This window comes from Lissotriton vulgaris, chromosome 4_1, assembly GCF_964263255.1.
Source record: "Lissotriton vulgaris chromosome 4_1, aLisVul1.2, whole genome shotgun sequence".
Taxonomy (NCBI): Eukaryota; Metazoa; Chordata; class Amphibia; order Caudata; family Salamandridae; genus Lissotriton; species Lissotriton vulgaris.
In genome coordinates, this window is record NC_141691.1 from 891,352,140 (window position 1) to 891,369,716 (window position 17,577).

A 17,577-nucleotide genomic window follows, 5' to 3' on the forward strand; every position below is an offset into this window, starting at 1 on the left:
TTTTTCAGGTGTCGATTTTAAAATCAAAACCGTGGAACTCAGAGGAAAGAAAATTAGGTTACAGATCTGGTAAGTGATGCAAAGCAGCATGCTCTGGTGCGTGTATACCAAATACCTGACCTCGTACCTAGGTTAATCAAGTGCCTCAAACCACTTCCCCATTTCTGTTTCTTAAATTAATTCATTCCAGAGGCACAACTTTGCAAGTTTTAAAAAAGCCTATTCAAACCAGCATTGGCAAAGCTAATCTGCCTGCTCTTGGCAAACTGGTGCAATTGTTATATATAACTAAGGCCAAAGAATGGAAAGAAAAAGCATTAGCAATGTGTTTTGTATTTGTATATATTTTAGCACATGAGGATAGTGAGACAGTTGAAGTGTTAACAGATGCGATCTGCGCTATTGTGGGCTCATCAAAATAGTGAGAGAAGAGTGTCTAATGTAGAGGTTTCTGCGAGGTTGCCAATCACTTGAGAGGTTTTTGAAGATGTATTTACTGGTTACTCGGGAAATCCTAAATTGTATTGAAGAGGCGTAATAAGCCTGTGGTTTGACAGTGGTCCATTTCCTGTTTTGCAGCGTGAACCTATTCTAGAATCACAGACTGTGTTATTCCTCACTTTAGTGGTTAGGAAAATATTCAGTAGTACAATAAGAAGTTGTTTTGGCCATTGTCCCTACGTTGAACCATCTTGCCCCCTAATTATTTTGATTCTAAGTCCACTATGCCCCTGTGCATGACCACAAGATTTAGGTAATTTTCTTCCACTGGTGGCTTCAGAAGTGAGGAGGAGAGCTACTGTTGGTTTTAACCAATAAAAAGTTTATAAAGCAACGAAATACATACAGATCTTGTCAGTGGAGACGCTAGATCCTGCCCTAGGAAGCAAACCATTAAAAAACTAAAACTAGACTCGATTTTCAAAATTAGCACACAAAGAGGTCCAGGTTGTAGAATATGAATGGTTACAGATATATTTTCTATGTTTTTTCTTTTTCAGTGCCTTTTCAGCATATTTAGTTATGGAAAGAGCACCCTTTATGCTTTGTCATGGAAAACTTGTCACGTGACATGCAGATGATGTGCAACTCACGTCTTTTTTCTGAAGACATGGTCAAGGATTACTTTCTTGTTTAAAAATGAAACCACATGCTCTAAAAGTGCCTCGTGAGCTACCAGTAGCTGTCCCGCTATTTGCAAGTATCTATTTTTTATGCAGCCCATCCTACTAAATTAGCAGCTTTTGCTTGATCTAGTTAATATGTATAAACCAAAATCTTGAGTGTATTCGAGATAAAAATGCGTATATTTTCAGCAGTTATGAGCTGATATTTGACTGAAATCATGTGGCATAGGGGAGACCTAGGCAGCAATATTACCTTGGTCTGCCAAATGCAATATAGCGGTTATGTATTACTCACGTAGAGCCACTTCACTCTGACAAAGCCTTTTTACATTCCTACTGGCAACCCTGCCTGGTGCACCAAGATGCTTTCCGCTACTAATCATGAATAAGCTGGCCAGCAATGTCTTCTTGACTGATGTGGTCACTATTACAACACTTAGTAGCGCAGGATGATGGTCTTTGCATACAAGTAGATCTTATTGCAGAACTGGTTGGATATCCCAGCTCTAAAGGCATAGCGTAAAAATCTGATCCCAGCAATCTTTGTGCATTCGGAGCTGAACTTGCAGAAATTGTGTTTTGCCTCTGAAGAGGGATACAATAATCTCGAAATGGGCAAAAGAAGCATAGGGTGAAATTGAAGCCACAGTGAAATTCACAAATATGGAGATTTTTTTTTCAAAAGGCTTTTTGTCACTTTCAAAAAATACTCAAACTGGCAATATCTAAATCTGACTAGCCATTACTGTCGAAAAAAGATGGTTTCTAAGCACAACATAGCATCTGCAAGATTGAAAACTACATCATTGGTTGAAGGCTTACAAGAACTTGTTGATGCTGTTTTTTTTTTAAAATATGAAACCCTTACTAACTGCAAAATAAGACGTATGAAAGATTACAGAGAAGAGCCACAGCACCACCTCCGCAGACAGTGAAACCAGAGGGTCATGCCTGTACTTCAAGCGAAGATCGAGGATAGTGGGATTAAAAATGGAATGATCCAAAGAGAACTTACTTATTTCATGAGGTTAGTAGTCTAACCAAGAGCAACTGACTTAAAAAAAGTTAATAAAAACATATTTTAAAAAGCCTATGATGCTTTCCAGCGGTACCAAAAAAAGGCAGGTCACAACAGGCAAACAGGTGATAGTGAGAATTACCAGCACCTACAGTAGGTTCCTTAACACCTTCTCCCCCCTTAGACATAGATGGAGTAGGTTGACGTATAGGGTGATCATACTATACCCAGAAGGCCTAACACTTGAAGATTTAGGAGGAGACCAGTAAGGGAGCAAGTGCATGCAAGCTCGTCTCAGCATGACAAAGAGACTTCTCTTACAAGACCATCTCTGCTAGAGGCCTTGTTGTCTCAACATAATGTCTTCAAAAGTACTGCAGACCTGTGGAGTGCAAATGGAAGAGGAAGTGGAAAAATCATGCTTCGCCATAAAATGCTGCACCCTCTACAAAACAAAACGATACTAATTGCTCATGTTATCAGGTTTAACACTGCAGGGTAGTAGGATACAAGGGCAGAAGTCTTTAGTATGCTGTGGGCCTTCTTCTGCTGCAGCCTGGCAAGTTTAGGTTGTAAATAATTAAACAGGCATAAAAAGTTGTCCCACTTCCAAGACCAATTTCCATGTTTCAAATGGTGCTTTGGAACTGAATCTTAATAATTTATTTATCCTTTGCAGGGAAGTATATCTTCAAGTATTAATATTTGTGCATGCGAGAGACTGATGCAGTTTGGTCACACACAAATCCATAGTGTAAGTGCCTTACCATAAAAACAGTGACGTTTCAGCAGTTTTCTGGATGTCTTACTCAAACAACTGTGATGAAGAGTGCCGTGGTTTTAGGCACACTGATTTTAACACAGCCGACTGCTCTGCATACAGATTTGGCTGTGTGCTAATAGTAGAGCTCTGTAGTGCTATGTAGTCTTGACAGTGCCCTTTTGGTTCTCGATCTGTTTGTTGGATCCAGACATGGACTTTTACTAGGAAGGCAGACAAAACTGTAAACTGTGCACAAAGACCACAAATACTATTTGCTCTTCTGACTCATCTGATTTAAATGAGTAAATCTCTTAAAAACTACCCCTTCAATTGCGGAAGATTAAATTAGAAAGCAGTACGGCTTTAGGTATGTGCGGCATACCAGAAATTGATGAGAAAAGCCCTATTGTGGCCTTTGCTTACAATGGACAGATTCTGCTTATGCATGCTTACTAGGGTTACAGACCATCCTGCTGATTCCATTTTTTTGTGGAAAAAGCTTCACCTAGTTTTCATAAGACCTTTCTCATGTAAGATCCCTTCTCTTCTCTCTGCTCACTGAGGGAGCTGGGACATGTTCTGTTGTACTAGTTTTGCCTGCAGGGCATACTCTTTTTTACATGACACAACAGAATTCATGTCTTCCTCCTGTGGCTGACAAGTTCATCATCATTCTGAATCAAGAGCTTTTTGTGATTGGTCTGAGAAAGGTAGCTCTCTCACTTTGTTAAAACCAATGGCTGACTTTGGATTATTAGTATAATCATATATATCATGTTATTTGTGCAAAGACTCAATTAGATCCTATATTCAAATCGGAATACATTATTGGGGGACTAATAAGGGTAGGTTCCAGTTTTTCAAGGCTAAAGAGAGACCTCTCTTTCTCATAATATCACAATGAGCTTTGTTCAAGACAGACCAAGAAATAGAGGTTAAAACTGACCGGATTGTTGTCCGACCAAAGTAGCTGTGTAACATCAGTGAAAGAAAATAACTTTGTAGGGGTAGAAACATAATCGAGAATATGGGCAGCTGAGTCATTGAGAAGAATAATACATTATTTGAAATCGAAAATGGCACATAGCTCGTGCAGCTGAGCTTCCTCGGGATGCCTGGGTTCGTCAGCCCAGAAATTATTGTTGCCCACTAGCAGAGAAGAGGGGACTTTGACTATAAGAGGAGCTAAGAAAAACAGTAAATCCATACCTGGTGAGGGTTCGATAAATCAAACAAGCATTTGGCTACAAGAGTCCACTGTCTTGCTTTGAGCAATTAGAAGTTCACCAGCCATTAAAGGCTGTAGTTGTGATAATAGAAATCCATAAAACCGCACGGCTCATAATAGTGATATGGCCAGCCTTTTGGGAGCCCTGGTCCACTGTAAAAGTTGAGTAGCCTTTGGGTACTGCAAGCACAATGTATGAGTCATAAACGTTGTGCAGCCACGTTTCAGAAGTCTAATGATATTTCCTCAGTGAGACTTTTTGTTCATTGAGTGTTCTAAGAATTGGAGTATATGAGTGATCAGGACTGCCTGTGAGAAACTAAGAAGGTTGAAGGCAATCGAGGGGGATTTCTGGGCATCTAGAAATGTTGACGTAACTACCATGTCTGGACAAGTTAGAATACCCAGAGGAAGGTTACTAGCCTAAACACCTAGAAGCGTGGAAGGGTAGTAGTTTTAACACATACCAAAATCAATGTCCATGCCTTGTGGCTTGTACAGCCGGTGTATAAATTGGCAAAGTCATTCTTGACAGAGGTGGGCTAAAGGCATGACAGTGACACGTTTGCTGTACTATTGCACACGCTGCATTTTTATTTTACTGCCAGTCTTTAGAGAAGGAGACTTCTTGACCATCGTTGGTTGCCACACCACCAGTATATGAGGTGGAGAGGAGAAAACAAGGGAAACAAATGTAATCAAAGTGGAGTCCAGCATCTCCTGGTGCAGCCATGAAGCTCTATTCTTACTGCACCTACTGGAAAAAAAAAAGATTGCTAGCTAAAATAATTGTGAGAAACTGAGTAAGTTGCATGTATAAAGGGTAAGCTAAAACAGCAAACGTGCATCAGTTGCTATAGCTACAACAAGCAACATAATCAAGGGGGTGGTGGCGGCAGACACCAGAACAGTCAAAAATATGAGTATTCCACAGTGGCTGACATTTGTTTTGCTGCACATTGGTTCTCGGTCAACAGGTTTATGATGCAGCGCTGTTCAGAATCTCAATCTACAAGTGAGTTTGTATACTGTTTTTCTATGATGTTCCTTCTGGATTTTTAAGTTACAAGGGGTTTCCCTTCATACCTACCTCATTTGTATTAGTACTGCGATATACTCCTTCAAAGATTAGGAATTTGTTGCAAAAAGAATCCATCAAAAGAACAAGTTTAATTTTATTTTGTAATGCTATTTCAAACTACATGAGAATCCCCTAACAATCCATATTGGTTGAGTTTTTTCCAGTCATTTTGAGAGTGGTCTAATGGTCACTTGCCCAACCCACACCAAAACTTGGCAAGTCAATATACACATGTAAATATGTACGATAAGAGGTTCTTTGAATAAGCAAAAAGGCTTCTATCAATCCATATAAAAAACCAAATAGTTAAGGCCCAGCATTTATTAGACCTAATGCTCTTAATCTTTCTTATCTCGATTCTTCACAGAATATTTGCTCTCTTGTTTTAGGATAATTCTATTTATCGTGTTTAATCCCTCCCAGGAAATTGGTAACATTCTATGAACAAATACACCATTTGCAGAGCCAGTGACTGGTGTTTTTTTTTTTTTTTAATCGAACCAGGTTTTTTGTTGAAGGGCAGTGTTCTACTCTGAGCATGTCCTACTTGGTGACCTGCCCTACCTGGTGTCCCTTTGTCGCCATGTGTAGCCACTGTTGCATCAATCACGTTTCGGTCTGAGAGGGTAGGCAAGGACTGCTGAGTTACTCAAGGTAAAGGAGAATATGTTTGTAATACAAACAATCTATGTCTGACTTCAGGAAAATGTTGGCTGAAGCTTGTGCCATTTTGACATTAAAGTCTTACACATAGACATCTGCAACAAGGTATAGGAAGAAGACTAACAAGATTATTTAGTCTTTTTTTGTCACAGCAACACATTTATTCAAGCACCAGATATAATATTGTGAGCAGTCATAATGTCTTTGAGCCTTTTAACTCCTTCATGTTTCAATTTGTTTGCCTGTTTTCTCCGGAAACCGTTTTGTTTGTGCTTATAACCACTTTGTATTGTGTTTTGTGCCAAAGATTAGGTTTCTCATATCTTTCAAGTTAAACCGCAAATTCGGTGTACGCAAAGAAAAATGGCATGCTGAATGAAAATGTATTGTCATCTGGTTGTCAGAAATAATGTAATGTGCCGCATATATGAAATATAGTCACTGTATCTTACTAACTGCTTTAGAATGTCTCCCACCTGAATGTTTTGCTGTGTTCATGATTTGCACCCGTCCTGGTTAACTACTTACTCTTTCGCCTTCACCCATTGCTTGATTATTTGTAGCATGCCTTCATCCCTCATCTGTGTCCCTGTCTGGAAAATTGTGGTCAGAATATTGGCTGTTTGAATAGCTGAGGTTATGCTGGCTCTAAATCAGGTAATATAATGGGATTTTTCTTCTAATCTATGCCTACCACAGAACCTTTCTTGAGACAGAAGAAACAATATTCAGTTTTGTTTAAGTAATGTGTTTGCTGGAGAATGAGACTGCCCTATTGCTCATTATATATATATATATTGTACTTTTTGTATCCTCTATTCTTCTCATTCAAAGATGTTGATGTCTATTCTGGTTGCCGACCTCAACCCGCATTTCAGATTTCACCTTCAGGTTTCTCTTAAGCCTAGCACTGTATCTCGTTCTCAGACATTTGCCTCTTAGCGTTATTTTCCTTTAGGTACCAAGAAGGTACTGGGCATCCAGATTTGGTCCAAAGCCAAATATCCTGACTGTTGATACATTTGAGTGTACATTAGGGCAGACCTCCCTTTACTATCTTGGTTAAGTAGGCTGGCGTTGTCTGTGACTTGCCTTGGGCTTTACATCACATTGTGGAGCATGTCATGAAACACTTCAATGGTACCATATTAAAAACTTAAGAACAAACCTTTATTTGCATTGCGATACATGTAAGTTATTTTAATGGCTTTTTTTCCGTGTAGCTCCTTCCAATTCCATATTTTGAGAAATCCTCAAGTGGCCATTTTCAAAATGATCGATGGTTGATGCTTGGTGAATTTCTTGCCTTTTGTCAGTTAGGTGCTTCCGAAGTCTGCTGACTGTAACTGCGTTTTGCATTTTTATGTCTCGCTTGGTCTGAGCAGGGCATGCATTGCTCTCGCCATGCGAGGGCTTCTTGGAATCGATAAGATTCCAGAAGTCGTGTCGCGGCTCCACCTACAATTTTGATTTGTGCGCGTAGTTTTGCATAATGGATGATGCAAAACACAGTGTAATGATTGCACCGAAGGCAATCCTTACACTGAGGGTTACCACCCTGTTCGCTGTTGGCTCAGATCACCGGGATTTGATCTTTTACTTGTGGCGGGAGACAGTGTCTCTTAATTAGCCGCTAAGCACTTTTTTTTACTAGTACTGAGTTTGCCTTCAAAAATGGCTGACGCCCTTGACCATATGTGCATGCTTTCTATGATGCTGTGTTCAGCGTCCACGTGAGCACGGAGTGTCCAATATTCAAAGCTTTCTGCAGAAACGCAGCGCTTTATAAACGTGTTCCTTTTGACAGATTTACAAACAAAAAAAATAGTCTCAAAGTTCAGCTGAAGAGTTTCTGTCAAATACTTGAAAATTGAGAATAATTCTGATCTGTAAACAAACGTGCCTCTAGGAGCCCAGTTCAAGATCTGGCTGCGGATTTGGAGGGTCTCCCTCGACTGCCCTTGAAGGCCCTCCCCCGACTGCCCTTGAAGGCCACAATGGCAATACCCCTGCTGCCCTCTCCACTGTACCCGCTGGAATTTTGCCACGTACGGGGTCCCAACCAGATATGGGGAGTAGTTGTGGAGTAGTGCCTGAACTGTTGACTTTGGAACAGAGATGCAAGGTTTGACATGCTCTGGTTCTCGGCAGAACATTAACACCCCCCCCCCCCCCCCCCACCCACCCTCTAGAGCACTCTACATGAGCTCCAGTTACGTTACATAAGGACACATGTATTCTTTAATAATGAATTGATGTGCCCAGAATCACAGGATGTTGAGCGTCGATGCCAAGACTCAAACCTGGTTCCCCAGCTCCAATATCGGCAGCTCTAGCCGTAAGGCTACATCCTCTGTCAACATCACTCAATATGCACGAAAACAAAGGGATTTACAGCGAGGCACGCTACATTACTTTGGAAAATGAAAAAGACCAGTGGAGCCGCTGATGGGAAGGGGAGCGAATGCAATTCGACCCCAACGTGGCCACAAACTCTTCCTTATTTTAGACCCCCTGGTGAGTAGGCGGAGCCTGCAAGCAAAAGCTTAAGGTGTTGGCTGGGTGTAGGTTTTCCATCTTCGTCACGTGTTTGCTGCAGGGGCGATGTGCCCACCTCAATATCAGTAAGGACCGTTGCGAGACAGGACTGAGGCGGGTGTAAACATCTCATGGGTACCATTTAGATACGATGAAAAGCCAAGCATACAATTGTTTTTATATGTTTTCTGAAGTGTACCACTACCCAGGTATGGTGCGTCCAGGTGCCGGAGCTATAGAGAGAGACCAATATACTAAAATGACGAGATGGCAAAAAGTATAACGGGAGGCTTTTAATTTCGTCTGTAAATTGTAATTGTATCTATATAGCGCTTATTGTCGTATCAGGGAACCCTCCTGCCCCCTACACTGCAGTCTGTGTGCACCGGAAATTTGAAAAATTCACCAGTTCAGTTGCTTTATTTAGAGATTTGCAAGTGTCCCTCCTCCTACAAAGGGGCGGAATTTGCATCAGAATTTCACGATTTGTGCTTGGTCAGACTCCTGCTGCTCGGGGTGAACCTGGGCAGTAAAGAAAAAATAGACCAGGGATAGACATGAGGGCATTTGCCACGAGAGAGAGGCTGCCAGATGGCTCTGTGATCAGTCCCTCAGTGTCCCAGTTCTGGACATTCACAACAGTCCAGTGATTCTGGGAGCTGTAGTCCAGGTTCATCTCACTGCAACCATTTGGACTGAGTCTCAAGGTCCTACTGATTTGCAGAAGGAAAAACGCATATGGGATACTTATTTAATTAAATTTATGTATATGTTTTATAAAAACACTTCTCATCGAGGTCACTGTAGCGGGTTTGAGCAAACAAGCATTTGCAATGCAATAGGTCTTGCATTTTCGAAACTTTGACCTATTTGTATTGTAAATGACAATGCCTTTTATTACAGGTTTTTTAAACACATAAATAAAAGGCATTGTCATTTACAATGCCAATAGCTAAAAATCTTGCAAATTCGAGACCTATTGCATTGCAAATGCTTGTTTTGCTTTAGGCTGACTAGACATGACTGGGTCCTGTAGTGCTGTTGTGTTATTTTGAAAATGTACTCTGCTAACGACGTTCTCTTAAGTTTTACCATATGTTATTGTCTTGCGAGACATTCTTTTGTTTTCTTGTTGTCTTTCATTGAATGCTTGTCAGCTCCAGTTCTATAGCGAAGAAGAGTTTTCTACCTAGATTTGGAGGCCAAAGGTCTGGGCACTGCTGTCAGACCTTCAGGTGGGCTACATTAGGCTGTCTCATGCTCTTGGACATGGGTGCGAGACTTGGAGCCTTGGGTCCTGCCCAACCGTAGCCAAGAAAATCGTCTTGCATTCAGGAACATGCTACCGATAACCTTTTCTGTAGATCTTTCATGTGGGTAATGAAGCAGATTTCACCTTCCTGCATCTACTGAGTAACAGTCCTTCAGACTTATTATCTCTGTTCTCTGAAGGAATTCTACAGATATGCTTACGGTGCTACGACAATAAAATTGCAAATAAGATTACTCCACGGAATATACAGTTTGGAGGAAGCAGTGGCCTTCACCGTGTCATTTATTATGGTTTACAAATAATTTCTTTTGTGAGCTTCCTGACAGTTCTTTAGCTGTGCTGGACATTCCCTTTAGTAATACCTGCAGAAGGCCACAAGAGACCTAAAACTCAAGCTCCTTAAACCAGTTGGGTTTGTCAGGGTGCACCATGTGAGAATTAGGGCAAGATTTCCACTTCTCCCACTTCTAGGGAAACACGTGGACAAGCAGTCATTTAAGCAACCGATTAAGGTACCTTTTTATTGGCTTGAGAACATTCGGTTTCCTATGTAAGTGGAAACTGCAGGCTCGAAACACCAGGACCCTAAACTGGAAGACGCTTTATTTCCAGTGTCAATGTATAGCTCCTTGACATTTTACAACTCTGAGCTCAAGCTACAGCAGAACCCATCACAAGGTGCGGCTTTGCTTTTTCTTTTGGAAATCTATGAGATCCCAGAAAGTGTAATTTCTATTAAACTTTTGAGTTTGGTCTTTTGTACCAATGGCACTTGTGGCTCGTTGTTGGATCAGCACTAGTGTGGTAGCCGATTGGCAGAGATATTGCTGTTGGGAGTTATTTGCAGTATCAAGGGGTACGGAAATGTAACCGCATGCGCGCTAGCGGAATTCCGCTCCTGCGCTGAGATTTTTAAAAACGCATGTTACGTGACGAGCTGGGCTCGTCATCAGCGTGCAAGGAGGCTACGCCATGACGAGCCCAGCTCGTCATCAGCGTGGAAGGGGTTAAGGGATTATTAGCATATCTGAGGCCAGTCTGTTGCTCTCATACATAGGATCTGTTACTCTTGGTTACTATCGATCCAAGCGTATCGGGAGATCAGTGGTAGCAGTAGTAGTCCCCAATTCCTTTTATAAATAGTAATCCTACTCCCTCCTTTTAGGATCCGTAGCTCTGATTTTAAAAAAGTTAACAAGAGTTGGAATGGCGCTTATCTAGAACCATGAGTAAACATGATCTTTGAACAACAACAAAAATGGAAGTACAAGAAGTACTGTGTTCAAAATACCATGTCTCCCAAAGGAGTAAAACAGACTGTTTCTCAAATAATTTACAAATCTTTGCGGGTTGAATGCAGCAAATTCTTATTTTACTTAGGGCTGTTCGGTGTACTTTATGGCTATCTAAGAACTACACTTTCCCTTTGCGGTGCTTCCCTTAAATTGAGTCCCGAATAGTTATGACTTTGACCAGTTAAGACATGGGTGGTTGCCCTACTGAACAAAGCAGTTTTCAGGGATGTGCATCAACTCCTGTAGGGGATCTAAGTTGCATAACCTGCATTGAATAGTTATTATCTTTTAAAGACCATCTGTTTCAGAACTCAAAGCGAGCGTTTTACTTCACTCTGTGTATTGCTCCCACCTAACATTTTCCTTTGTCATGATTTCAGTATTCCAAATAGTGGGAGGGGATTGTCTTGTAACTAATTGATAATAGTGATTTACCACCCTAGTTCTGTGTGTGCGTGTGACTGTGTTCTTATCCTTGCTCGCACTAATAATGAGCCAACCATATTAAACCAGCTAAGCATTAATCTAATGTAATGTGTTTTTTATGTTTTATCCCACATTGTCATCCAACTTGTAACCAGCAGTCTAATACTATCAAGGACGTGCATGCTGTTTGTCCTATTGATTTGCCTATCACTGTCTTTGTCTTTCATATCTTAACAGACTGCATGTTCATCACTCTCCTTTAGACGTGTCCTTCAGAGTGCAGATGCATCCACCAGCAGTATACGGCAGCCGCTACCACTACTGCTGTTCCTGACGATGGTTGCACTGTAAATTGTAAATTGTAAATTGTAAATTGTTGTGTCTTATAAAGCGCACTGCTACCCGGAGGCCTCGTAGCGCTATAGACCGCTGGGGAACCCGTCCTGGCTTTCCCTGTGAGATAGTCCCTCCTGGGGGTCTCCAAGGTGAAACCAGGCATCCCCGGCGTTTGTGTGGGGCCGTTGTGGAGATGAGGCAAGCTAATGCCCAGAGTTGCCGAGTGTGCTCCCTGGTCGGAGTAGGCACCGATGCGAGAATTATCAGTCCGCTGATCCTGATCCAAGACCCTGCCGCGTCGGGAATCGAACCCTGGTCCCGGGCCGTTCTCTGCACTCGGGTCTGCCGCCTCTAACCAGTGAGCCACACCTCTCCACCTGCACTGGTCCTGCATGGTCGCATATTAGCTGTTACATGGGGCAACATATGTGCTTGACCATAATATATTTTGGTATTTATGAACGCTAAAATATGAAGATTGAGTTGATCTGTTTTGTTCATGAACTCCAAGAATGCCTGTGTCAATGCTGGCTGCTATATTTCAGGGACACTGCAGGTCAGGAGAGATTCAACAGCATTACCTCAGCCTACTACAGAAGTGCCAAGGGAATTATATTGGTGTATGATATCACCAAAAAAGAGACATTTGATGATTTACCAAAATGGATGAAAATGATTGATAAGGTATGTAGGGTGTCATTCGTTTAACGATCTGTTTATTTAATATTAGTGCTTTTACAGTATTGTGTGATTGTAAAATGCCCTATGAAATGTGACTATGACCATCTCCAAATATTTCCACTCAATTCTATTCCTGACTGAGAATTCGGTAGTGAACTGCTGACAGTTCAATGCCCTGTGCTTCCAATGGATCCCATTCTTCTATTCCTTTTTTTTTTTTAATGTACTTCTGCCTCTACACGCATTTTGAGGCACATCTTTGATTTTTCAGTTCCAACATCTTGCTCTCCAAATGCATCATTACTTGTATTACTACATCCAGGAGTCTTCTGTTTGGAAATGAGTACTTGGCAGTTCGCTGGCATGGGGCCAGAAACCACCGCTTGATTGGTTAATAATTAAATGTGTGCGCAAATGGTACTGTGCACAAGTCCTTACATCCAGTCCCTTCCCTCGGACTTTCAGCTCCTTTGATTGCACAAATGGAAAAAACTTACTTTATTCCATTTTGCTCTTGTCACCTGAAACCTGTTTTTGTGTTTTAATTTATTTAGTGCCTCCCTTTTAGAGTGTGTAGAATGAGGGGCTTTGGTGTTCATTTTTTCTTTACCTATTTTTTAGCATTTTGTTTTACTATTACCTACATTTGTTAAGGTCCTGCTGTATTTATGCTGTTGTAACAGCCAAAGATCAAAACTTGACATAAGAAATAAGAATATGTTTTACATCCTTAATTTAGAGACACAACATTTGCTTGTGACGCTTAAGTGACCAGCCCTAAGCTCTTCATATAGCATTTCTTAATATAATTCTCAAAAGTGTCATCTAATATTGTGACAAATCAGGGGTTAGTAACTGTATGAGAAACTGGCCAGCGGTGGAATTTGAAGGGGTTCTGAGATCAGTATGCCATTCTTGATCATGAAAATATCTGGAAAAAGGCAGGTTTAGAAAACGAATACATACATCAGCATTTATTAATGATTCTATCTATTAAAGGGACATCATTTCAGTTATTTGACTTCTTTGTGGGAGTTATTTTTTCCCCACAGTGCATTAGGAACTTCAGTTTGAGATACCTGCATTGCATTTATCATGTTGGCCCATGCATGCTTAATATATTTTCTTCTTTTTTCTATATATTTGCATCATTGAACATCAACAAAATTATTCTTCCAAATAAACCTCGACATGGAATATTAACCATGGCATATTTCCAATCATACATTTTTATCTTTCTTCACCCAAAATAATAATGAATGATTCATTAAAATTGAATTGTCTCAAAACCTTCCTCTGGATCAGTGGACGTTTTAGGATCCTCCTCCCATTGCCATATCCAAAAAATCCAGCCCAAACTCCTGGCTTTAGATTATTTAGTTAATCCTTTTTCTTGCCTAATTGCAACATTGTGGTGGGATTTTAGCCATGCTCTCATTGTAAGTTTACTAGTATAAATCTCCCCATCATTGTTGATTCAATCCTAGTCTGGCAAATGTTTGTTGCATATCTGCATTTCTCACAATAAAAACACTGCCTAAAAGTGCAAATTCAGGAAACAAATGGAAGAACCACGCTTAGATATTTGAATGATCAGAAGTGTAGCCTGATTTTGGTTCTATTCACAAGCATGCTATAGATGCTTATATTCACCCTCTAAACCTTCTCTCAGAGCTAGGTTTTCCCATTAGAGTCCACTCAAACTACCGCTCAACCACTGCAAAAGCTTTCTCAACATCAAGGAAAATAACCAACCATGACCTTTGTTTTTCCTGAGCTATGTCAATTAAAGTAACAACTGTATTGTTATGCTTAAAACAGTAGCTGTTGGTACTGAAAACCATGTTATGTTCGACACCAATGAGAAAATAATAATACACTATCTGGAAATGGTTTTGCATGCATTTCTGTGTCCATTTTCAATTACGAAATTAGGGCTCAAGGAGGAGTCATTTGAAAGAGGATTTTTAATGGTATAACTTGCTTTATTGTTTGCTGTATTCTAGCATTTGGGAATCGGCCCCCACCCCGTTACGTCCCATCACATTCTTAAAGCAATGCTTGACTTAAATATTCCAGACAATAATTTGTTATTTATATATATCACTCTCGGAAAGTATCACTTACTCACAAACCTCGCGCAAGGAAAGTACCTTATGATATCTTTCATCTTATTCACGGTGATCTGTTATTTCTGTGCACTCAATATGGATTTGAAAGTTCTAGGCATAACAGTTAACATTTTTTTCCCTTATACTTGGTGCGCAGAGTGTTCTTACCAGAGTGGGTACCAAATTTCTAACATTGTAAGTCCATGCTCCCTGTCCGGCACTTATTTTACTTAGGAATTACTCTGTTCGTGGGTATGCTTCCTTGACAAACTTTGACTGAAGTCTAGACGTTAAATGTTCCCTAAAAACAGTAAACATATGATGTGCAACTTTTACAGCATCATTTTGTTTCTACACCACTTTTGCTTGTTCAATTTTAAAGGTATGCTACTCCGATTCCTCTTCTGTATCACTTTTCAAATCATTTAGCCCTTATGAAGTTATTGAAGCAAAGAATTTACTCTGAAGGAGGCCTTTGTTTTCCAAACCGTTAGTAAGAAGGCTGCTCCTTTATTCCTCTTGCAATACCAATCTGCTAAAGACTTCTAGCTGTAGATTTCTTACCTTAGAATTTTCGCCAGGCGTCAGACTGGATCTGGAAAGTTTTGTTGTGAGTAGTACCCATGCCCACCGGTAGGTGGCATATTTCTGCGCCGCATGGCGTCTACCTTGTCCGTCGCAGAAATGACGTGTTCAGTGCCTATCTAGTTGACACCCCAGTGCACTGACGTCAATTCTTTTCTCTCTGCGCCAGGCAGCGCAGATCTGGAAAAGAGCTACTCCTAGTCACTTTTTGACTGACCTTTTTCGACCTTTTGTCGAAGATTTGTTGAAGACCTTGTTTCCTGGTGTGGAAGGGATGTCCAAGTGAAAGGCTGGTTTTAAACCCTGTGACACCTGTCACCCCCAAATGTCCTTGACAAATCCACACCTAGTCTACCTCTAGTGTCTTGAGCACGACCATGACTCCAAGTCCTGTGTCAATAGTCGCACTATGCAGCCCAAGGTCTTGAAGGAGTGGTCCCTCAAGCTCCTTGCTGCTTGACGTGCGATGCCGTGATAGTCTTGATCCCAGTCGAGAGGAAGGTCCTAGGATCTGTCAAAGTCATCCGTATAAGTGCCATAAAAAGAAAAAAAAGAAGCAGAAGAAGTCTTCAGCTACGCCCTGTCTGACAAAGTCATCTGATGAGATGAGGGAACATCTGCATTCGAGGCCTGGCTCCTCAGTGGAGCCAGTGCCTGGCTCATCACTGTGCCTCCCCAAGTTTTTTGCAACAGAAGCAAACCCTGCCCAACTCTGAGTTTTATGAGGCCATGCACCTCATAGTTGGGCAACCAGCACCCACTGGTGTGCCCTCAGGCCCCAGAGGTACAGGAAGGGCCTATACGGTTTTACACCTCTGGGTTTGCTTCTGGTGCCAGTCCGGACCCATGGATCCATGGACAGTTCTGGACTGACGCCTGCCTGGCCATCTCAACCTTTGCTGGCGCCAGCCCCACTGCAGACTTCCCCAGAGCGAGTGGCTCAGACACAGAGCAGAATGGGCAACAGACTTCAACTGGAGGGATTCCATCCAGACCAAAGCCTGAGCCCTATAAATATTGGCTTCGACTTGGGGAGGATTGGGAGGGGCCACTAGATCCTTATGAATACCAGTCCCTAGACCCCAATGAGGACAACTGGGGTGAGGATTTAATGGAGGCCAGGGCATTGGCCACCTCCCCAGATACTGGCTTAGTCTCTCCTCCTACTGGGGATACAGATGAGCGAGCCTCATTTTTAGTGGGGAGGGCGGCTGAGGTCCTAGCCCTCCAGCTTCTTGATGGAGGTTCTTCAGTTGGGAGTCGCCCCTTCTGAACTGCTTTTCCCTTTTAATAAAGCCCTCACAAACTTCCTACTCTGAGCCGGGTTCAAGTCCTGCAGAGGGGCTCATGTGATGGGACAATTGCCAGCTGCGGTCGGCATGCCCTAGGGGTCATCAACTTCCTCATCCAACACCCCACCACGGAGAGATTGGTGGTCCAAGCCTCCACTTCCAAACGAAATCCTGGCACATTCCCTACCACTACACCAGACTGGGAATCCAAGAGGCTGCATACCTTGGGAAAGAAGATGTTTTCTTCCACCTGTTTGGCACTGTGGTTGGTGAACACTGTGTGCCTTTTGGAATGAAACTCCCACTCACTCTGATACTTCGTTGTGCAGTTGCTACCTATGGTCTTAGAGGAGGCCCAAGACATACTCTCCCAAGCTATTCCTTACAGGAGGGATACAGCTAAGTTTGCCATACCCTTTTGAAAGGATACTATGGTCTCACTAGGCAGAATGGTTTCATCGTCGGTGGCCCTTAGGCACCACACCAGGGTGAGAACTGCTAGCATTTCGGGGATGTCGGGGCCTTGCTCATGGACATACCTTTTGATGGTTCCTGTCTCTTCGTAGACAAGCCAGACTTACCAGAACTCACCAGAACACTGTCTGATAACAACCCACTGCTGTTTACTATGCATTTGGATGGCGGCAATGTCTGCCATCCCTACTTGGTGTCTACGACCTGAAACATTAGAAGATCCGATTTTTCAGAGAGAAGTGGGTGAAGGGATAACACATTACTTTACCGAGAATGCTGGCACGGCATCCACAAGGGCGATGGAATGGGACGCCTTAAAAGTGGTGATACGGGGGCTCTGCATCGGTAAACATGTAGGGGTGAGGAAGGTACTCTTACAGGACGTAGACCGGGCCGAGAGTAGATTGCGAAAGGCGGAATTAGCATGGCCTGGACATCCTGAAGTTCAAGCAGAGGTAGTTGCAGCTAAAGAAGAAGTGGCAATCGAGATAGAGAGATTGTGTTGCTTTGACCATAAAACTTATATCACGAAAGCACATGCGGAGTGGGATAAGGCGGGGACATTGCTAGCTTGGCTGGCCAATTCGACGAAACGGGGCTCACCTTTTTTAGCACTGGAGGATGGAGATAGGGAGGTGGTATACCCCCAAAGTGCGATATTAAATCAATTCTTGCAGTACTATGAG

At 42.0% G+C, this 17,577-nt stretch overlaps 1 protein-coding gene across 1 annotated transcript in view; it reads left to right on the top strand.

Annotated features, from left to right (window-relative positions):
* The window catches only part of RAB12 (RAB12, member RAS oncogene family), a 199,230-nt gene that overhangs the window by 113,661 nt on the left and 67,992 nt on the right, over positions 1-17,577 (top strand). Inside the window, exons 2-3 of the mRNA XM_086965178.1 lie at positions 9-69; positions 12,294-12,432. Coding sequence (XP_086821304.1) covers positions 9-69; positions 12,294-12,432 — 200 coding nt within the window. The remainder of the gene's footprint in view (positions 1-8; positions 70-12,293; positions 12,433-17,577) is intronic.